Genomic DNA, 24,632 nt, shown 5'->3' with positions numbered 1-24,632 from the left:
TATTATATGCTTAATGTTCACACTATTCTATAAAGACAGCCATCGTGACCCCAACTGCACAGAGGAGGGAAGTCAGTCTCAGAAGCAGCAGAGGTGGGATCTGAACCCACTTCTGCCTGATCCCAAGCCTTTGTCCTTCCACCACTCTGAGGACTTCGGGGGCCTCCCAGGGCCGGGCTGCGATCAGAGAATGAGAAGGTCTCTTTGAGAGGGCATAAGTGGCTACTCTCGAGGTACGGAAAGATGTTCTTCAGACTCTAGGGTGGTTGCTAATTCCACGAGCGCAAGTACAGTGAGTCCGTCAGACCTCCCGCTGGGTTCGCTGCCTGCATGGGGGACCCGCCCCCCCAGCCAAGCTGCTTCCTGTGCCACCGCGATGCCTCGCTTGACAGAAAAGCACACGCCCCCTGCCACCCACAGGGGTGTTCAGCCACGCGTTTCCCACCCTGCTCACACACTCCCGACCCCTCCGGTGCTCCAGGAAGATCTGTCCGCGCCCGCCCCCCCCCCCCCCCACCGCCCCGCCTTTTCAGGAGCAGGTTTCTGGAGACTGTGTCGGAGGCGAGCGTCTTTCACAGAAGCACGTTGCGCGCTTGGGCCTCCACACGCAGACCAACAGCCGCGCTGGTAGGAGAGCAGTCTGGAAATGCCCTCCTCGCTGGAGCCCACAGAACCGCACGTCCAGCCCTCTCCAGGGGAGACGTTTCGAGATCTCAGGGTTTGCTGGTCCCTAGTAGGTTACATCGAGTACAGGGGCCTGTATTTACGTGGAGTTGGAAGGTTTAGGAGGCATTTTCTTCTTGCTTCCAAGCAAAAAGTATGGGGACTTGAACAAAATTCCACTTAGTCTTGGAGGAAATGGATTTTTTAAAAAAAAATTATTTTATTTTTGGCTGTGTTGGGACTTCGTTGCTGCGCGTGGGCTTTCTCCAGTTGCGGAGAGCAGGGGCTACTCTTCGTTGTGGTGCGCGGGGCTTCTCATTGCGGTGGCTTCTCTTGTTGCGGAGCACGGGCTTCAGTAGTTGGGGCACGTGGCCTCAGTAGTTGTGGTGCACGGGCTTAGTTGCTCCGTGGCACGTGGGATCTTCCCGGACCAGGGCTCGAACTCGTGTCCCCTGCATTGGCAGGCAGATTCTTAACTGCTGCACCACCAGGGAAGTCCCTGGAGGAAATGGATTTTGAGAAACATAGATTCTTGGAGAAGCTGCTTGGTCTGTCCTGAAGGATGCTTTGTGCGTGTGGTGGCAGTGGTGGACGGTGTGGGGAAATGGCGCAGACTGGCTTTCCCCTGCGTGCCCTCCTCCCCACCAATACTAGAGAAGAACAAGGTTTTTACAGTTCTTCAAACTTATTAAGTACATCTTAGCATCACTGTGTGTGCAGGGCTGCATTGGCTTATGGGTGCTTGTAATTTGATCCCTTTCACAGAGATGACCAGTAGAGTCCATTGGGCAAAACAAGTTATTATAAAAAGGGATTTATTTTGAAGGCACGGCTTTAGATTAATGGGATGGAGTGGGTGCTGACTCACCTGGGGAGCAGGAAACTGAATCCTTCAGTTGCTTGGCTTTGGTTGTCACCTGTTTCAAAATATAAAAGCAGAGAAAATCTGACTTTCCATATGTCTACTGTAGGTCAAGTGACCTCTTTCATAGAAGGTCCATGTGAAGGAACAGGGTTTACTGAATCTTAGGCCTGGATGGACCCTCAGTCATCAGTTCAGTCCATTTTTTTAACCAACGTGGAAATTGAAGCCCAGAGAGATTAAATGAATTACTCCAAAATATCCATCTAATCAAGTGGCAGACTCAGAACAAGAATTCAGATCACCTGATTACAGCCCCATTATACAAGGCTGTCTGTGAAGATGTACTAGTTTCCAGAATCACTATACAAACACGGCATGTTTTTTAGTTAGGATTTCCTGAAAGAGTATCTTTCTTCAGTGGAGAATATGATACCAAGGGGTATTATGAACAATGGGGAAATTTACTCTTAAGCTAACGATGTTATAACATAAAAGTCTTTCTTTTCTTCGCATCCCAGAAAGAAACCCTAAGAGCACCAAGATTGACACTAGCGGAAGGACCTCTTGGTGGAGTAGTAGATGGACCCAAGAACCATGAGACATTTACATACACAAGTGTGGATCCACAGAAATAATGTTTTCTTTCTTCTCTATAAATGGTATTATATTATACGTCTCACCCTTTAGCTTGCTTTTTTAAATTTAGTGATGTCTTGGAGGTCTATAGATAGATTTCCCTTTTTAAAACTGAGATAAAATTTGCATAGAGTGGAGTGTACAGAGTTTTAAATGTACATTTCAATGAGTTTTGACAAAAAAAAACCCCATGCAACCAACGTTCTAATCAAATTATAGAAAATTCCTGTTACCCTAGAAAGTTCCCTGTGCCCCTAAATCCATCTCTACCCTGCCATAGACAACCACTGTTCTGATTTCTATTATATATATTTTAAATAGGAGATCAAAATTAATTAACAAAAATTAAAGTTGGATAGTTAACTGCCCCAATGCACTTATTAAACAAGCCATCCCTTCTCCATTTATTTAAAAGGTTAACTTTATTATAATTATGTTAAAATTACATTTCATTGTATACATGTAATACATACTTTGTATTCTATCCCCGTAATCCGTGTAAATTCTTGAACCAACATTTTGCTGCTTTAATGAAATTTGAAAGGAAAACCTCAGAAAGCATGCTCTAACATCCTCAGAGCTCGGAGTTAGAGCTCATATTCAGTTTTGGTTCCACCTCTGATTAGCTGGGTAACCTTGAGCTATTTCCAATCCTCTCCCTCTCTCTCATGTATTACCCTCTGTAATATGTGGATAAAACTGCTAATACCTTTTGTCTGGTAGGGATGTTTTAAGTTTGAAATAAGCTCTTAGCATGATACCTAGCAAATACTAAAGCATGATACTTAGCAAATGTTAAAGGCTTATATTTACCTATTATAATTGATGTGGATCATTTGTTTTCCATTCATGCAAAAGGGCAGAATTAGAGAAAATATTTAAAGCTGCTTAGAAACACTCTTCAATTTTATTCCCTCTCTGTGGATGACCTTGCTTCATATTTTATGGGAAAAAACTTAAAGTTATCCAACATGAGCTTCCCTGACTTGCAACTTTCCCAACTCAAATTTCTGATTGCACCACCATATATCTTTCCCACATTTTATATAACCTACACATATCCTCTTGTATATTTTGAATCATCTCTGCATTACTTACAATACCCGATACAATCTAAATGCTATGTAAATAGTTGCCACTGTGAAGCAAATTTGTGTTTCGCTTTTTACAACTTTCTGGATTCCCCCCCCCCCCCCACCGCCCCACCAAATACTTTCCATCTGAGGTTGATTGAATCTGTAGGTGTGGTCCCGACCATACCGTGGGGCTTCCCTCTGTAACTGCCATTAAGTGTCTTATTTAGACGTCTCCTAGCTCCTGAAACTAAACAACTCCCAACCTAAACTCATCAACTTCTCTGCTTTCCCTTCCTTTTCCTAACAGTACTATCATCCCAGTCACGTAGGCGCAAAACCAAAGAGCCAATTTTTGGACTTTTTTCTCCCTCCCCAACCAGCTGCCGCGTTCTTCACAATACTGATCCCATGTGTTCCCGTCTCTCTCAGATCTCCACCACCTGCATTAGTCCTTCATTCTCTGACTGAATTAATATAACAGCCTTCTAACTGGTCTACAACTTATTTATTTGCAGTTCCCATGGAATAATATCCCTAAGGCAGAGTTCTGATCAAATACCTTTCATGGCTCATCAATGACCATACAACAAAGTGTTCAATTCTTAACCTGACGCACAAGGAAATCCACAATCTGATCTATTTTCTTTCCTGTGTGCATCCTTCCTTTCAGCGAACTAAACAATTAATGCTCCCCAGATGGTCAGAAATTCTCTACTCTGTACTCTTGGCCATTGTTAACATTTGCCTTAAATGATTTTCTTTTCTTCATCAAACCTCTCCTTAAATATCTATCCGTCCAGAGCCAAATCATCCTTCAAGATACTTGCAAGTGTGACTTTCTCCTTGAAGACTTCCCAGATGTCCACCACCAGGACTACCAAGTCTGGTGACAGTACCTCTCCTCTCTCAATTTCTACTGTATTTTTAAAGATTCTATATTTTTACATCATAATACAATAAAATTACCTTTTCCTCTTTTGTTGCACTATGAATTTTAACACGTTTATAGATTCATGTAACTATAGGATACACAACCTACATATAGGATATGGAATAATTCTTTTTTTTCTCCTGCATCTTGTTTTCTTATTTAACAAAATATTTTGGAGATTATTCCAGAATAGTACACAAAGACCTCCCTTGTTCTGTTTCTTAAAAAACAGCTTAACTGAGATATAATTCACATACTGTACAATTCATCCACTTAAAGTGTATAATTCAGTGGTTTTTACTAAATTCAGACATGTGCAGCCATCATCGTGGCCAACTTGAGAACATTTTCATCACTTTGAAAAGAACCCCCCATATCCTTTAGCTATCATTCTCCATCCTCCTCATCCCACCCCATCCCTCATCAAGCAATAAGCAACTACAGATCTCTGTCTCTACAGATTTCTCTATTCTGGACTTCCATATGAATGGAATCATATAATATGTGGATTTTTGTGGCTGGCTTTTTTCACTTAGGGTAACGGTTTCCAGGTTCATCCAAGTTGTAGCATATATCAGTACTTTATTCCTTTTTATTGCGGAATAATATTCCATTGTATGGATATACACATTTTGTTTATCCATTTATCAGGTGATAAACATTTGTGTTGCTTCCATCTTTTGGCTATTATAAATAATGCTGCTATAGCTATAAACATTCGTGTATAAGTTTTTGTGTGGGCATATGTTTTCATTTCTCTTGGGTATATACCTAGGAGTGGAATTGCGGAGTTATATGGTAACTGTGTTTAACTTTCTGAGGAACTGTTGTACTGTTTTCCAATATGGCTGCACCATTTTACATTCACATCAGCAGTATACGAGTCTTCTGATTTCTTTACATCTTTCCTAAAACTTGTTATTATCCAACTTTTTGTATTATCCCACATCCTAGTGGATGTGAAGTGGTATCTTGTGGTTTTAATTTGCATTTCCCAAATGACTAGTGATACTGTACATTTTTTTTTTATTGTTTATTGGCTGTTTGTATATCTTCTTTGGATAAGTGTATATTCAGATCCTTTGCTCATTTTTTATTTGGGTGATTTGTCTTTATTGTTGAGTTGTAAGGGCTCTTTATATATTCTGGATACAAGTCCTTCATCAAATAAATGATTTGCAAATATTTTCTCCCACTCTGTGGGTTGTCTTTTCCCGCTCTTAGTGGTGTCCTGTGAAGCACAAAAGTTTTAAATTTTGATGACATCCACATTTTTTTCTTTTTCTTTTTTTTTTTAGTTGCTTGAACTTTTGGTGTCCTATCTAAGAAGCCTTTTGCCAAATCCAAGGTCATGAAGATTTACCCTTCTGTTTTCTTCTAAGAGTTTTATAGTTTTAGCTCTTACATTTAGGGGAATATTGCAATCTTAACAATGTTAAATCCTCTGATCCATGAACAGGAGATATTTTTCCACTTATTTTGATCTTCTTCAATTTCTTTCAACAATGTTTTGTAGTTTTTAAAGTTTGTATTTTTTGTTAAATTTATTCCCAAGTATTTTATTCTTTTTGATGCTATTGTGGGTGCAATTATTCTCTTTATTTCATTTTCAGGTTGTTCATTGTAGGTATATAAAAATAAGACATTTTTGTATATTTATGTTTATTGCAATCTTGATGAACTCATTTTATTAGTTCCAATAGTTTTTTAGTTAATTACTTAGTATTTTGTATACATAAAATCATGTCATTAGCAAATAGGGACAGTTTACTTCTTCCTTTTCAATCTTATTTCTTTTTCTCAGCTAACTGCCCTGGCTAGAACCTCATATAATGTTGAATAGAAGTGGTGAGAGCAGACATCCTTGTCTTGTTCTTTATCTTAGCAGGAAAACATCCCCTCTTTCACCAATAAGCATGATATTAACTATGGGTTTTTAGTAGATGTTCTTTATCAGGTTGAGGCACTTCCCTCTTATTCCTAATTTGTTGAGTGTTTTTATCATGCAGGGATGTTGAATTTGTTAAATGCTTCTATTGAGATGATCTTGTTTTTTAACTCTATTGATATGATTAATTTACATTAATTGATTTTCAGATATTGAATCAACTTTGCATTCTTGGGATAAATCCCACTTGATTAGGGTATATAATTATTTTTATAAGTTGCTGGATTTGGTTTGCTGTATTTTGTTGAGAATTTTTGCATCCATATCCATATGAACTATTAGTCTGTAGTTTTCTTCTCATGTCTTTGGTTTGGTATTAGAGTAATACTGGCTTCACAAAATGTGTTGGGAAGTATTCATCCTCTTCTATTTTGGGGAAGATTTGTGAAGTTTTGGTATTCATTCTTCTTTAAATGTTTGGTAGAGTTCAGCAGTGAAGCCATCTGAGCCTGGGCTTTTCTTTTTGAATAGTTTTTTTGTTTTTTGTTTTTAATTACTAATTCAATCTCTTCACTTGTTATAGGCCTATTTTGATTGTCTATTTCTTCTAAACTTGATTCAGTTTTATTTGTTTATGTCTTTCTAGGAATTTGTTCATTTCATTTATATCTATTAGAAAAACAGGTATCTAACTTCTTGGCATACATTTGTTCACAGTATTCCTTTACAGTCCTTTTTATTTCTGTAAGGTTGGTAGTGATGTCTCTTTTTTCATTTCTGACTGTATTGAGTCTTTTTTCTTTTTTTGTCAAACTAGTTAAATGTTTGTCAATTTTATTGATATTTTCAAAGAATCAGCTTTTGGATTCATTGACTTTTCTCTATTTCTTTTCTAGTCTTATTTCATTAATTTCTGCTCTACTTTTTATTATTTCCTTTATTCTCCTTCAAGTTTAGGTTGTCATTTTCCCGTTGTCTTAATGTGGAAGATTGAATTATTGGTTTGAGACCTTCTTTCTTAATAAAGGCATTTACAGCTATAAATTTCCCTCTACGAATTACATTAGCTGCATTTCTTAAATTTTGGTGTGTTGTGTCTTCATTTTTCATTTGTCTTTAAGAATTTTGATTCCCCTTGGAATTTCTTCTTTGATTCATTTGTTGTTTAGGAGTCTGCGGTTTAATTTAGACATATTTGTTGATTTTCCCAATTTCTTCCCTGCCACTGATTTCTAATCTCATTTCTGTGGGATCAGAGAATATACTTTGTATTATTTCTATCCTTTTAAACTTATTGAGGTTGTTTGATGGCCTAGCATATGGTCTATCTTGGAATATATTTCATGTTTACTTGAAGAATGTATATTCTGTTGTTGTTGGATGAGGTGTTATAGAGATGTCTGTTAGATCTAGCTGGTTTATTATCATTCAATTTTTCCTTGTTAATCTTCTGTCTAGTTGTTTTATCCATTATTGAAAGTGGAGGCATTGAAGTTTCCAACTCTTATTGTTGAATCATCTATTTCTCTTTTCATCCATCTCAGTTTTTACTAAATGTATTTTGGTGCTCTGTTATTAGATGCACATGCTTTTAACTGTTATATTTTCCTGGACTGGCCTTTTAATAATTATAAAATGTTCCTCTTTATCTGTAGTAATTTTTTTGTTTTAAAGTCTGCTTAATCTAATATTAGTATAGCCACTCCAGCTTTCTTACGATTGCTATTTGCATGATATCTTTTTAATATCCTTTTACTTTCATTTTATTTCTATCTGTGAATCTAAAGTGTGTCTCCCGTAGACCACATAGAGATGAATCATGATTTTTTTTATCGTGTTGGATAATCTCTCTTTTGATTGGATTGTTTAATCCATTCACATTTAGTGTTGTTGTTGATATAGTTGAATTTGATTTCTTTTAACTTTTAATGTCTTTTTTGTTCCTCTATTCCTCTATTATTGTTTTCTTTTGCATAAGTGAATATTTTCTAATGTAGCATTTTAATTAATGATTTTTTTTTTTTACTATACTTTATTGAGTTTTGTTTTTTTTAAGAGGTTGCTCTAGGGTTTACCATATACATCTTAAGACAGTCAGCTTCAGATTTATACTACCTTAATTCCAGTGATATACAGAAATATTACTTCAATATAGCTCTATCCCTCGGCCCCCCCCCCCCCCCCATTTTTTGGCCATGCTGCGTGTCTTGTGGGATCTTAGGTCCCTGACCAGGGATTGAACCCAGGCCTAACCACTGGACTGCCAGGGAATTCCCTAGCTCTATTTCCTTTACCCCCATACTGTAGTATGGCCATTATACATATTGTATCTATTCATGTTACAAACCCAGTAATATTCTTATAATTACTACTTTACCATCTGTAATGGTTTACTCAGCCCCATACAGCTTTGTTCCCACCCACCTCCTTTGTGCTGTTATTGGCAAATATATTAGATAAATACTACCTTTCTATATGTTACAGGTCTGACAGTAACATATATCTATTATTTGATACAATTGCTTTCTAAATCAGTTAAGAAGAAAACATTTATTAATACTGTCTTTCATAATTACCTTATTACCTTTACTGGTGTTCTTTTTCATGTGGATTCAAATTACAATCTGGGGTCACTTGCTTTCAGACTGAAGAACTTCAGTTTTTGTTATCTTGAAAATTTTTTATTTTGCATTCATTTTGATAAATAGCTTTGCTGGATGTAGGATTTCTGGTTGGCAAGTTTTTCTTTGAGTACTCTGAATATGTTATTACACTGTCCTGGCCTACGTGGTTTATGCTGAGAAGTAAGCTGTTAATCTTATTGGTGTGTGTTGGGGGGTTCCCTTGTTAGTCACAAGTCATTTCTCTCTTGCTGCCTTCAAGGTTTTCTCCTTATTTTTGACTTTCAGCATTTTTATTATGATGCATCCTTTGTGGATATCTTTGAGCTTATCCGACTCAGAATTCAGCAAGTTTCCTGATGTATATAGGTTAGCTTTTTTCAATATATTTGGGAAATTTTCACCCACCATTCTTCGGACTTTTTTTCCCCTCCTTTCTCTCTCTCCTCTCCTTACTCCCATTATGCATATGTTGGTGTGCTTAATGGTGTCTCATTTTTCTCTGAGGCTCTGTTCACTTTGCTTCTTTTGTTTTTCTCTCTGTTCTTCAGCTTGAATACTCTCTGTGGAGCATCTCTAGTGAATTTATTTATTTATCTTTGGCTGTGTTGGGTCTTTGTTGCTGTGTGCGGGCTTTCTCTGGTTGTGGTGAGCAGGGGCTACTCTTCGTTGCGGTGTGCAGGCTTCTCATTGTGGTGGCTTCTCTCGTTGCAGAGCACGGGCTCTAGGCATGCGGGCTTCAGTAGTTGTGGCACGCAGGCTGTAGACCGCAGGCTCAGTAGTTGTGGCACACGGGCTTAGTTGCTCTGCGTCATGTGGGATCTTCCTGGACCAGGGCTCAAACCCGTGTCCCCTGCATTGGCAGGCAGATTCTTAACCACTGTGCCACCAGGGAAGTCCTCTAGTGAATTTTTAAAATTTCAATTATTGTACTTTTTAACTCCAGAATTTCCACTTGGTTCTTTTATTTCTTTTAAAATAATTTCTATCTCTTTATTGATATTATTTGTCTGATGCAACACTGTCATTATATCTTCTCTTGTTTCTTTCATCATTGTTTCCTTCAGTTCTGTGAACATATTCACAAGGGTTACTTTGAAGTCTTTTTCTGTGAAATCTGACATTTGGTCACTCTTATAGGGCAGCTTCTGTTGCCTTCTGTTTTTCTAACGTACGGGTCATATTTTCCTGTTTCTTTTCATGGCTCATTATTTTTGTTCAAAACTGAACATTTAGATAATATATTGCAGCAATTCTGGTTAGTGATTTTTCTCTCGCCACACCCTTCCCCAAGTTAGGGTCTGTCGTTGTTATTTGCCTGTTTATTTAATGGATGGCTGGATTTATCGAGGCCTACGCCCCTCTGCCCCCTACAGCATTAAGCCTCTGATGTCGCTCCTCAGGTACTGCAGGTATGGGTATCCCCAGTCATCTTGGGATGCTAGTGGTATTTGTAGGACTCTCTTCCTCTCTTTACCTGACCACACCCATTAATAAACTACATTAACTGCTGGCTTATGCTTTATTGTTTACAAAATGCCCCAGGGCATAAATTGCTCTACGATCAAATCAAATCAAATCAAATTGTGGCTCCTTTGAAGGAATGGTTTCTGAAGGCAATGTTTGATATTTATTCTGACTCCTGGAGGACTCCTCCTAGAGAAGGAGTTATTATCCATGAGTTGGTTTGAGAATACATGGTTAGTTATTCCTTGTACTGACAGAGAATTCTGAATACAATACATGTCTTCCTTGGTTTATGATGGAGTTACAGCCCAATAAACTTTCAACAAGTTTCAGTAAGTTGAAAATGCTTACAATACACCTAACCTACTGAACATCATAGCTTTTAGCCTAGCCTACCTTAAACATGCTCAGAACACTTACATTAGCCTAAAACTGGACAAAGTCATGTAACACAAAGCCTATTTTATAATAAAGTATTGAATATCTCATGTAACTTATTGAATACTGTACTGAAAGTGGAAAAAAGAATGGTTGTAAGTATATCAGTTGTTCACCCTCATAATCACTTGGCTGACCGGGAGCTGCAGCTGCTGCCACTGCCCAGCATTCTATTTCTTTCCTATAGATCTAGATAACTTCAATTACATGGGTGTCAGTTTGCTTTTTTTTTTTAAAGGTATAATTGACAAATAAGATTATAAGATATTTAAAGCGAACTACATGATGATTTGATATATGTATACATTTAAAAGGATTCCCCCTATTAAGTTAATTAACGTATCGATCACCTCATATATTCACTTTTGTTGTTGAGAACATTTCAGTTCTACTCTTTTAGCAAATTTCAATTCTATAATACAGTGTTATCAACTGTAGTCACTATGTTATACATTAGATCCTCAAACCTTATTCAACTTACAACTGAAAGTTTGTACCTTTTTACCAACCTCTCCCTATTTCCCCCATCTCCTAGTCCTGGCAACTGCTTTTCTACAGTTTTTCTATGAAGCTTGACTTTTTTTTGGCTGAATAATACTCCATTTTGTGTGTGTGTGTGTGTGTGTGTGTGTGTGTGTGTATAAACACATTTTCTGTATACATTCATCAGTTGATGGACACTTAAGTTGTTTCCATACACTGGCTGGCTGTTGTGAATATTGTTGCTATGAAATTGGGAGTGCAGATATCTCTTTGAGATAATGATTTTGTTGCCTTTGGATATATACCCAGAAGTGGGATTACCGGATCATATAGTAGTACTATTTTTAATTTCTTGAGGAACCTTCATACTGTTTTCCATAGTGGCTGTACAAGTTTACATTCCCACCAAAAGTCTACAAGGGTTTTCTTTTCTCCACATCCTCACCAGCATGTTATCTCTTGTCTTTTTCATAATAGATATCCTAACAGGTTTGAGGTGATATCTCATTGTGGTTTTGATTTGCATTTCCTTGATGATTAGTGATGTTGCGCATCTTTTCATATACTTGGCCATTTATAGGTCTTCTTTGGAAAAAACGTCTATTTAGCTCTTTTGCCCATTTTAAAATTGAAATTTTTTTTTTTTTTGGTATTGTGTTGTGTGAGATCCTTGTGTATTTTGGATATTAAGCCCTTATTGGATATGTGGTTTGCAAGTGTTTTCTCCCATTCCATAGGTTTTCATTTTGTTGATGGTTCCCTCGCTGTGCAGAAGCTTTTTAGTTTGATGTAGTACCACTTGTTTTATTTTTGCTTTTGTTACCTTTGCTTTTGGTGTCAAATCCAAAATAATCAACACCAAGACTAATGTCAAGGGGCTTACTCCCTATATTTTCTGCTAGTTTTATGGTTTCAGGTCTCATGTTCAAGTCTTTAATGCATTTTGAGTTAGTTTTTGTGTACAGTATAAGATAGAAGCCTGGTTTTATTCTTTTACATGTGGCTGTCCAGTTTTCCCAACACCATTTATTGAAGAGACTGTCCTTTTCTCATTGTATATTCTTGGCTTTGTCAAGAAAAATAAACCAGTGGATTTATTTCTGGCCTCTCTATTCTGTTTTTCATGCCAGTACCATACTGTTTTGATTACTATCACTTTAAAAGTTGAAATCAGAAATGTGATCCCTCCAGGTTGTTCTTCCTTCTCAAGATTGCTTTGGCTATTTGGGATCTTTTGTGGTTCCATACAAATTTTTGGACTATTTATTTCAGTGAAAAATGCCATTTGAATTTTGAGAGGGTTTACACTGGATCTGTAGATTGCTTTGGGTGGTATGGACATTTTAACAATATTAAATTCTTCCAGTCATGAACACAAAATATCTTTCCATTTATTTGTGTCTCATTCAATTTCTTTCGTCAGTGTCTTAAGAGTTTTCAGTGTATAGATCGTTCATCCTCTTGGTTAAATTTAAAACTAGCACTTTATTCTTTTTGATGCTATTGTAAATAGAATTAATTTCTCTTTTTGATAGTTTGTTGTTGGTGTACAGAGTTACAGATGATTTCTGTATACTGATTTTGTAGCTTACGATTTTACTGAAATAGTTTATTAATTCTAACAGTTTTGGTGGAGTCTTTAGGGTTCTCTACATGTAATATCATGTCATCTGCAAATAGAGATGACATTGGAGGTGACATAGTCATCACCAAATTTACTTCTCTCTGATAGATATAGATGACTTGGATGATAACATGAGTGCCAATTTAGTCATGAATGTTTAGTATTACTTCTCTCACCTATTCTATAATGAATTTTTCAGTTACTCATTCTGCTTTTATATCATGTGCAATTGTAGACGGTATGGTCTCTGTCTGACTTAATGGAGATTTATGACTTTTTGCTAGCCTCCTTTTGGGAGAAGACCTATAGGTCCATACAGACAAGACTTCTCTTCTTCCTCAGTATGTGAACAAATAATACTGTGGGCTACTGGCTTAGGTGGGCTTTTGGATAACACTACCCACATGTGTATTAACAGTTACATGGATTGTAGAATTGTAGGGAAATTTGTTTCATCATGTTCTGATTCCAAGCAGAAAATACTTTATAATCCTTCTTCTTAATGTAGTTATGCCTAAAGCTATCTTTAAAATTCTTATGAAACGGGGGCTCTATGATCAAATCTGGGATATATAGGTTAGGGTGGAGTGAATGAAAAAAACCTAAAATAGGTTTCATTCCTTCCAGTGAGAACACTGATGAAAGTAACAGAAAATTAATTAACAAAATGAAAACTATATTCCATAGGGTACAGTTAGGATCAGTGGATAGTTACATAGTGGCACATTTCTACTCAACATACAGAAGAGTTTTCCATTTTTCTGAGCTATATAAAGTGTATACTCATATTCCTGGCATCCTCAGATAACTCAGAAAATAAATGTTGGCTATTAGTGATAACCTCAAGTCAAATTTTTCAAATTCTGGCTGACTTAATGATATTTTAAGTATTCTAATAATAAAAATTATGTAACTGTGAAGTTCATTACAGTTGGACCTCAAGTAACATAGGTTTGAACTGAGCAGATCCACTTACGTGTTTTTTTTTTTCAATAAATATGTACTAAACTACTACACGATCCACCGTTGGTTGGATCTGAGGAGGCAGAACTATGATACACAGGGCTGACTGTAAAGTTATATGTGGATTTTCAACTGTGCAGGGGACTGGTGCCCCTAATTGTCATGTTGTTCAGGGATCAACTGTATTTTCATTCAGCTGTATTAAATTTTGGCCAACTTTCTGCTGAATCTAGCACTCGTTATAACCAGGAGCTACTGTAGTTTTCAAATAAAAATGGCACTCTGTTACCTGAACATTAAATAAACCACCTGAAAAATGTTTCCAGCTGGTAGAGAGCAGTGCTGTTCATTCTTATTATTTCTCCAATGTCTTTAAATTTTTCTCTGGATCCTCTGTCTGGATAGAAAATACAAGAAATAATAATAGTGTACATCTTAATCATTGAAAAAGAGGGCCTTCCATTAACTTCCTGATCACCTCTATAAGTAATGTAGATGGCCATTACTGGGAGAAAATACTTATGCCAACAGACAGTAGTGTAGTTTTACAGATATTTTTAGTCTATCAGCAAGATATTGCAACAAGCCAACATACATTCACCCACTTTCCTCTTTTTTAAATGGGTTACCCAAATTTTTAGCACAAGGAAGCAATTCTGCATTGCATTAACACATTAGCATCTGCTCAAGGGTCACCATCTATTGACTTGCTGCATCTCTAAGCTATACATAAGACAGAGTTAAGCAAATAATTCAGGGTAATAAAATAAATCTCACCATAAAGTACAATGCTATCCCCACACCATAGATTATACTGTGAGAAACCAGTTCCTTCATGAATAAAACATCCATGGTATTCAAAGTGAATATCATTGTAACTAGTAAATTAGATCTAGACTTTAAAGTGGATACTATCCTCTTGGTAAGATACAGGGTTCTGATGAGTGAGTACAAATTACAAACTCAATATATTAGTAATATAGGACACTAAATAAGATCCAGGAGAAAACATATAAAAATGGTAAATGGGAGATATATATAGAAAAATTTTCATGCAATCTGCAAGTATGCTTTGCTTGATTGAGTCACTGAGGAAGATGAACAAGTGTTCAGTTAGAGCTTAACGAGATGCTGAATATTTCTGTGGTTCAAATATTCAAAGGAAAGCAACTGTTTTTGGAGCTGTCTGGAGTTACAGCCCCATGGACTGGCCAGTGTCTTGGGGCATGAAATACCTTGCTCTCAAATTTATCCTCCTTTGGCCCAGAACCTCAGAAAACCAAGATATTTCACTTTGAAGATGATATTTGATCTAGGCATGGCTGACAAAGAATAGTGCTGTCCTACACACAGGGTTAGGGTGTAAAAATCAAGTCTTTGCTGAACTAAGAGGACAGTGTGGCTTAAATAAGAGTCAAACAATCTGGGTTCTAGTCCCAGGCTGCCATTAACTAGCTCTGTGGCCTTGAACTTTTGTCTCTTTCTAGAACTCACATCTGTAATAAGTGATTATTATAGTGATTTACAATTGTGTAATGGTTCATAATAACAAAGTATTTTCATGATGCTATCACATTTCACCCGCCAGCTACCCCGTGAAATTCATATCACAGGTGAAGAAACTGAAGCTCAGAGTGATATGGGGACCTACAAAATCACACAGCCCATAAATGGTAGCATAGGACACCAAAGCCACGTTTTCTTTTAAATTCTGTTCTCTTTCCACTTTACTTCTTTATCCATAAAACAAAAGATTGCATTAATGATTTCTTTTTAAATCAAATATTCTGTGATTCACTAGATGTGACATTATTTTAGTATTATTATTTTTTTGGCTGCACCACGTGGCATGTGGAATCTTATTTCCCCAACCAGGGATTGAACCTGGGCCCTCTGCAGTGAGAGCATGGAGTTCTAACCACTGGACCGCCAGGGAATTCCCTAGATGTGATATTATTAATGAACTATCTTTCAATTTAGGTGAATTAAAAGATTTATTAAGTATAATATATATTAATACTTAATATATATATTAAGTATTGACTTAGCATATCACTATACTGAGAACAGTGGTGTATGTGTAAGATCTAGTCTTATCTACCTCAAGGAGCTTCCAATGTGGTTATTCCTTTGCATACTCATTCAACAGATTTCCAATTAATTAGGACTGTGCTTATAAGAAAGAGAATCATTGTTTATTGCTTTAAAAGTTTTTTACTTCTAAATCAATGTTGGCTAAAGTAAGGAAAGAGCAATCCAAAACAGGCTTGTGTATTGACAGTTTGGGAGTCTGGCCTCACCTCTCATGAAGGCCAATTCTGTACTGCTTTACCTGAGTTACTGCCAATCACCAACTAGGTGAATTTAGTAAAGATTCAAGCCTTTTGTACTTTGATTTCCCCAGTGTGTGTCACAGAGATCTGTTGGTGATACCTGTCACCCTACTGATGTATAAACAGGCTGGGTGGATATCTTGTTCCTCTCTCTCCACTATTCTGTTTGCCCCTCCTTAAGCTGTGTCCTCTGTGGAAGAAGACAACTGAACCAGATAAAAGGAGGACATTCTCTGGAAAGGGTCTGCAAGTAGTTGTTATTACTTTGCTAGAACATTCAAATTAGCCCTCAAGGCCCTTTGATGGGGGAATATAGACGGACAAAAATATTAATAGATGGCTCTAGAATTCCACTAGTAAAGCTGTTTTTGGTGAGGGGATGGTCTGGCAAGTGTTTCAGTAGAGGCTGAATGTTCCTACTGCCCTCCCGGCCTAGGTGTCAGCTGTCAAGTACCTTACTGTTTTGATTACCATAGCTTTATAACATATTTTGAAAACAGGACATGTGATGCCTCCAAGCTTTGTTCTCTCTCAAGATTGTTCTGGCTATTTGGGGTCCGTTGTGGTTCCATACAAATTTTAGGATTTTTTTTCTATTTCTGTAAACCAATAAAGCTTTTATAATAAAAAAAAAATTAAAAAGAATGAGGTAGGCTTATATATACTGACATGGAAAGATATAAAATATTTTTTCTTTACATTTTTAAAAGTAGTTTTAAAAACCAACGTAATACATGCACACAGCTTAAAAAAAAAAAATCAGTTTACAACAAGGGCTTCTGATGAAAAGCCATGTACCCTATACCCAGAAGCATGCATTTCTGTTCACAGTCTTTTTTTGAAATTTTAAAATATTTTTTCTGAGCATTGTTTTTTTAAACCATTTAAAAAAAATTGAAGTATAATAAATTTACAATGTTGTGTTGGTTTCGGGTGTACAGCAAAGTGACCTGGTTACACACACACACATTTTTTTCAGATTCTTTTCCATTATAGGTTATTACAGGATATTGAATCTAGTTCTCTGTGCTATATAGTAGGTCCTTGTTGTTTATTTTATATATAGTAGTGTGTATATGTTAATCCCAAGCTCCTAATTTATCTCCCCCCTACCATTTCCTTTGGTAACCATGAGTTTGTTATCTATGTCTGTGAGTCTATTTCTGTTTTGTAAATAACTTCATTTATACAATTTTTTAAGATTCCACATATAAGTGACATACGATATATTTGTCTTTCTCTGACTTACTTCACTAGTATGATAATCTTTAGGTTCATCCATGTTGCTCCAAATGGCATTATTTCATTCTTTTTCATGCTGGTAATATTCCATTGTGTTCATATACCACATCTTTATCTATTCATCTGTCAGTGGACACTTAGGTTGCTTCCATGTCTTGGCTATTGTGAACAGTGCTGCTATGAACACTGGGGTGCATGTATCTTTTCGAATTAGAGTTTTTGTCTGTTCTGGATATATGCCCAGGAGTGGGATTGCTGGATCGTATGGTAGCTCTATTTTTAGTTTTTTAAGGAACCTCCATACTGTTCTCCATAGTGGCTGCACCAATTTACATTCCCACCAGCAGTGTAGGAGGGTTCCCTTTTCTCCACACTCTCTCCAGCATTTATTATTTGTAGAATTTTTAATGATGGCCATTCTGACCAGTGTGAGGTGATACCTCACTGTAGTTTTGATTTGCATTTCTCTAATAATTAGTGATACTGAGGTCTTTTCATGTGCCTGTTGGCCATCTGTATGTTCACAGTTCTTCTGATGCTTACAAGTACACATAATTAACTAACAGGCTTTTGGTATATTATATCCTGAATTCAGCCTCTTTTTCCCACCTCTACCAATAAGCCCTGGTCCAAACCACCGCTGTCTTTTGCAGGGACAACTGAAATAGCCTCTTACTTGGCCTGCTTCCTGCTCCCACACTTGCCCTGCCACAGCATCTTCTCCACAGAGAAGTCAGAATGACCCTTTTAGATCTTGCACTCCTTTGCTCAAAATCTTCTGGTGCTTTCCTGTCTCACTCAGAGTAAAATCCAAAATCTTTACCTTAACCAAGGAGGTCCTAGGTGGTCTGGTCCTCCACTATCTCTTGGCCTCATCTTCTCTAATCGCCCCTGCTCACTCCTGGTCAGCCATATTGACCTCTTTGCTGGACTCTGTGCACCCCAAGCAGGCTCTTGCCTCAAAGCCTTTGCAGCTGCTGTTTCCTCCACCTGGAATGCTTTCTCAGACAACCTCGCTCCCTCAGTTGCTTTGTCTCTGCTCAAACGTTACCTCTTAGAGAGGACTTTCCTCAGAATCCCACTTGAAATTGCACTCCCTAGGTTAGGTCTCTAACCTCTTACTCTGCTTTATTTTTCTTCATGGAGCTTGTCACTGTTTACAATTTTTATTTTACTCCATATGTTCGTGTTCTTTCCATTGTGCTTCACTGCCATTCTTTAGGGCAATTGTCTTTGCCTGCATGGTCGCAGCTGAGCTGCAGGCAAACTGGTATTCCAGTTCAGTGGAAGGGAAAAGTGAGCAAGAGCTCCTAGGGACACACATTACTTCAATTATGTTCCTCTGAGAAGAAATTAGTAACCTAGCCATAGCAGAGCTTGGAGGGCTTGGAAGTGCAGTGTTTGTGGGCAAATATGTGCCTGCCTTCTCTATTACTAGAAAAGGGGATAACATATTTTGATGGACAACTTGCCATAGTCTTCCACAATTTGTTGATTTTAAAAATTGAAAAACCATCTGAAAGTATATAAAATGTTTAAAATATGAAAAGCCATTACGTAAGATCTTACATAACTGTGATATGGTAAACATTACTCACTGTAGAGATAAGTACCGCACTGTGATCGCACTTCTTGTGTCACTTAAAGGAGAATGTTCTCAGTATCAAATTCCCTTGCTGTTTCTATCGTTCCACTTTTTACTGCACAGGCAGATTGTGGTTTCTGTAAGCTGAAGGTCTGTGGCAACTCTGTTGAGAAAGTCTGTGGGCACCATTCTCCCAGTAGCATCTGCTCGTTTTGTGTCTCTGCGTCACATTTTGGTAAGTCTCACAAAATTTCAAACTTTTTCATTATTATTATATTTGTCATAGCGACCTGTGATCTTTGATGTTACTACTGCAAAAAGATTATGACTCACTGAAGGCTCAGATGATGGTTAGCATTTTTTTTAAGCAATAAACTATCTTTAATTAAGGTAGGTATATTTTTTGGACATAATGCTATTGCACACTTAACAGACTACAATATAGTGTAAACATAACTTTTATACGCATTGGGAAACCAAAAAATTCATGTGGGTCACTTTATTGTGATATTTGCTTTATTTTGGTGGTCTGGAACTGAACCTGAGGTATGGCTGAACTTAAATTTGGACTATGCCTTTTTTGTATGGTTTTCCGTTGGTGGAGTTTCTAGTTGCCTTTTGTTCACGTGGTTGCTCTCTCACAGTCTTTTGTTCTCCTGCTCCAGCGTGGACTTTCTGCGCTCTTCGCCTGCTGTATCGCTGTGGGGTCTCAGGATTTCCATTCACTGGACTCAGTCCACTATTCCGAGGATTCTATGTCTTCCTCTTTGGTGACTTATCCCTCATTTGCTGGAGTGCACTCTCGGGAAACTGTCTTAAGAATGAGTCCTCGCCCCACGTATTTACCATCATAGCTGGTTGGTCTGTTCTAGATTCAGAACCATTCCCCCTTGAACTGTGAGGCCAGTGTTCTCTTGTCTCCTGGAATCTAGTGCTGCTAAGCAATCTGCTGTCACTCTGACCTGCCTTACTTTGGAGGTTTCTTCTCCCTAGGAGCTTTAAAGATCTTCTGTGTAGTCTCAGTGTTCATGCGTTGTTGGTCTCAGGTGTTTCTGCATCCTGGAAAACTTCATTGTATAATTCATTCAAAAATGCTCTCATGTCTGTTTTCTTTGTCTAACTGGAACTCCTTTTAATCAGATTTTGACCTTTTGGACTGATTCCCTGTATTTCTTGTCTTTTTGTTCTGCTCTCTAGGAGATTTTCCAGATGATAATTTTCAACCATTCTACTTCATTTATTTGGATACTTAGCTTTGTTCTGATTTTTTTCCATAGCACACTTTTTTCTTTGTTTTATGAATTCAATATTTTCTTGACTCTCTAGGTCAGGGGTCCCCAACCCCTGATTAGGAACCGGGCCGCACAGCAGGAGGTGAGCAGCGGGCGAGTGAGTGAAGCATCTCACTTCATCTGCCGCCCCCCATCGCTCACATCACCGCCTGAACCATCCCCCCCGGCCCCGTGGGTGGAAAAACTGTCTTCCACGAAACGGGTCCCTGGTGCCAAAAAGGTTGGGGACCGCTGCTCTAGATGTTAGAAGGCAGGTATAATGAACTAATTCTAGAAGGCTGGTATAACCCTACCTAAGGATATCCAATTAACAAAACACCAAGAATTCTAGAATATTTTTACTTTAAGATATATAAATGCAAGAATCCTAAATAAATTAACAAATCAAATCCAGCTGTTTATTGAAAGAATAATATTATATGACCAAGTAAACTTTATCTTAGAAATACAAAGGGGGACCTTGGTAATATATTCATCCTTATTAGGTCATATGATCATGTCAAGGGATGTTGAAGAAATCACTGTTAAAATTTCACATCTATTCCTGAACACAACTGTAATAAATTAGAACTGGAAAAATTAAAGTGAAGAAAATTCCCCTAGCATAATAATGGATTTCTCATATCAATGACTAATATTAAAATTAATGACCAAACATTAGGTTTTCTTATTAAAATGTTGAGCAAAAAGTCTACATGAATCACTATTACTGTAATATAACATTTCTCTGGAATTGTTAGCTAACACACTCAAATAAGATAACAAAAGATATAAAGAAAATGGCAAAGTATTATTTGCAGAAGGTAGGACTGTCGGACTTCCCTGGTGGCGCAGTGGTTAAGAATATGCTTGCCATTGCAGGGGACACAGGTTCGATCCCTGGTCCGGGAAGATCCCACATGCCACGGAGCAGCTAAGCCCATGTGCTGCAACTACTGAGCCTGCGCTCTAGAGCCTGTGAGCCACAACCACTGAAGCCTGTGCACCTAGAGCCCACGCTCTGCAACAAGAGAAGCCACCTCACGGAGAAGCCTGCGCACTGCAACAAAGACCCAACACAGCCAAAAGAACAACAACAAAAAACAGTAGGCCTGTCTATCCTCAAATTAACACAAACTCTATTCGAAATAAGACCAGTAAGTAAGGAGGCAAGTTATAAAAATCAGTGCCATACCACTTTTCACTTACTTGATGAGCAATGATGAAAAACAAACGTTCTGTGTTTATGAGACTATGAGGAAGTGTCCTCTCATTACCACCAGGGGCATTGTATAATATTATAACCTCTCTGGAGGCCAATTTTAGAGTCACCAAAGGTTCTAAAAACATCCATAGTCTTGAATCAAGCATCTCTACTCCTAGGCATACAAGCTACGGAAACAGATATAAATGGAAAGATGAATGAAGAAAAAAAGGGAAGCAATTTAAGTGACAATCACTTGGGTGCTCCTTAATTATATCCAGACCACATGGAGTATTGTATAGGTGTTTAGAAAAATGATGTGGATCTTTGCTGTCGCAGAAAGAAGCTCATAGCAAAGGGAAAAGGGCAGGATACAGATTAATACTGTTAAAATTATGTAGTCATATGCCTACATAAGAAGACTAAAGTCTGGAAAGACATACAACAAAGTGTGTGTGCGTGAGAGAGAGATCTGATAACACATTAAATTATTATCATCTATTAATATCAGATTGAAAACTGATTATTAGATTTTAGTGACTCATCTAGCAAGAAGAATGGTATAAAGGACCCCTTCCTTTTTAAAATGTACGTATCTTTGAAGGTCGTGGGGTTGAGTAGGTGAGGGAGCGAGAGGAGCAGCGACCAGGCTGGTCAGGAGAACGGCTATGGCAGGAAGCCCGACGCGCCTTTACAACCTGTGTAGGACAGTCTGACTCTAAGAGTAACAGCAATAATTCATCTGCCAAAATATATACGAGTTAAATTGCTAAATTCTACTCTGGATAAACACAAGGAATGTTATTAGCTTTGTTAAAAAATTAATGCAAAGTCTATTTGAACTGAGATATACCTAAACTGTAACACCTACTTTATTATAGATGAAGTATTTTAAATGTTAACATATGCCTTTCAGCATTATATATACTATATATTTAGTTCACTGACAAAAGTTTATTTTCTATTGAATAATCTGCTTACATTTTTTGAAACAACTGCCATAATAACATATAAATATTCCCCCAACAGGTATTTCCTCTATCTCCTCTCTAGTTGTGGCTATATAAAATAAAACTGGGAATTTTATTATTCTCCCTCCTTTTCACCTGCATATGAAATGCTTATCTAACTACACATCTCACAGTGGCACTAAGCTAATTACAAAAGTCTGTTTAAATCTATCCACCTATCTTTTGTTTTGCTACCTACCTGGGCCTTTTCCAAGCAGGCAGAACATCTCCAATCAGTCTGTTATCACAACTAGGATGCAGGGGATTAGTGACTATGGAGAGAGGCAGAATCAGTTTACATCCTTACAGGCAAGAGAATGATATTACTGCACAAGCAAGAAATGTGAGGCTCCCTGACCTTAATTTAGAAAACCTGCAGTTAATAATCACACTAAAGTTGGTTTTACATGCCAGTTTTTGTTTCCTGTTTTTACAATTTGAGTGTCCTTTGTGGTTACCAAAATTATTTGCTAAAAGGCATATATAAACATTTAAAATATTTCATCTATAATAAAGTAAGTCTTACAGTTTAGGTATATCTGAGTTAAAATATACTTTGCATTGATTTTTTTTTTTACAAAGCTAATAACATTCCTTGTATTTATCCAGAGTAGTATTTAGCAATTTAACTAGTGAATTACGACAATTAATACACTGAAAACTCCTTTCTTAATTGAGGAACAAAATGGATTTTTCACTGTAATCTGTCAACCCAAATAAAGAACATATAGATTCCACCACGGCACACTCTTACCCCTCCCAAAAAGGTCAACTGTTTCTCGAAGGAAAGAGAACTCAGCCTGAAGCTACACATTTAGCAAGGAAAACGGGTCAAAGAACAGATGTGCAGAGCTGGGGAGAATTGGTACAGGTGATCCGGTCAGTGTGCAGAGGTTCCAATAACAGCAAACTCAACTTGGTTTCTTTTCTCATAGTCGAACACTTAATGAAAACAAATCTAATTAACACCATAGCCAAAAAAGAAGTATAAGTGATCTTCTAAAGTGTGGTTAGCTTTCACTTAACATTCTACTAAAGGAACTGTATTAGCCAAACCCATCTCAGCTGCTTCAATGTAACTCACTGTGTGTTCGGTAAAATGAGTTTTGTCTTCAGACACTTGTTCTCTTTTAGAGAGAGAGTGCTTTACAGTTTGTGTTTGTGTGTGTGTTACTGAAATGAAATGTACAGTTTAGCTATGGAGGTGATGCTCACAGGATGAAAATACAGTGTGAGTCTATATATGTGTATATACTGATATAGAAGAAAAGTTACAGGGGCACTTTTGGTGCCCAAAATTTTAGGTTTACTAAGTATTTCCAAGGTACTTTTGGTATTATGAAAATAGAACTAATACTTGGAGGGGGAAAAAAAAATCGCAACAAGTCATGTTTGCTACTTCCATGATAAAAGGAAAAAATATCTATTACATGGAATCAGTCTCCCTTGGGTAAGTCTAGAAGAAGAAGAAGAAGAAAAAACTATGGGATGAATTTGCAAAAGTGTGAAAAGATGCCTTTACCTACACCAAGGCTGCACTAAGACTGCTCTTGTAAGTTACGTCGATTTTCTAGATCTATGATACTAAACAGCCATCCCAAGGCTCTGTTGGTTACATCATGTATATTAGCATTTAAACTTTCATCTCTCGGGCTTCCCTGGTGGCGCAGTGGTTGAGAATCTGCCTGCCAATGCAGGGGACACAGGTTCGAGCCCTGGTCTGGGAAGATCCCACATGCCGCGGAGCAACTAAGCCCGTGAGCCACAACTACTGAGCCTGCGCGTCTGGAGCCTGTGCTCCGCAACAAGAGAGGCCGCGATAGTGAGAGGCCCACGCATCGCGATGAAGGGTGGTCCCTGCTCGCCGCAACTAGAGAAAGCCCTCGCACAGAAACGAAGACCCAACACAGCCAAAAACAAATTAATAAAAAAAATAAACCCCCCAAAAAAACCTTTCATCTCTCTCCTCTTAAAAATATAGATTAAAAATTTAACCAGATTTTAATGACAACAACAAAGTAAAATATTGCTCTATTCAACTTCTTATCTGCCTTTGGCATTATTAACTGTAAGGTCTCATAGAAATATTATTTAAAAAGTTAAAGGCAGTGTTGGGACTTCCCTGGTGGTGCAGTGGTTAAGAATCCACCTGCCAATGCAGGGGACATGGGTTCGAGCCCTGGTCCAGGAAGATCTCACATGCCGCAGAGCAACTAAGTCCGTGCACCACAACTACTGAAGCCTGTGCACCTAGAGCCCGCGAGCCACGACTACTGAAGCCTGCACACCTAGAGCCCTGTGCTCTAGAGCTCTTGTGCTCTGCAACAAGAGA

General features: G+C 37.7%; 1 protein-coding gene across 2 annotated transcripts in view; it reads right to left on the bottom strand.

The window, feature by feature from the left end:
• DNAJC1 (DnaJ heat shock protein family (Hsp40) member C1) overlaps positions 1 to 24,632 on the bottom strand; it is a 360,201-nt gene that overhangs the window by 5,547 nt on the left and 330,022 nt on the right. For both annotated transcript variants that reach the window (XM_059911166.1, XM_059911157.1), the window contains exon 10: positions 1,532 to 1,580. In XM_059911166.1, the coding sequence (XP_059767149.1) occupies positions 1,532 to 1,580 (49 nt within the window). The remainder of the gene's footprint in view (positions 1 to 1,531; positions 1,581 to 24,632) is intronic.

Source organism: Balaenoptera ricei, chromosome 2 (assembly GCF_028023285.1).
Source record: "Balaenoptera ricei isolate mBalRic1 chromosome 2, mBalRic1.hap2, whole genome shotgun sequence".
Classification (NCBI taxonomy): Eukaryota; Metazoa; Chordata; class Mammalia; order Artiodactyla; family Balaenopteridae; genus Balaenoptera; species Balaenoptera ricei.
This window is presented reverse-complemented; position numbering and strand designations above follow the sequence as displayed.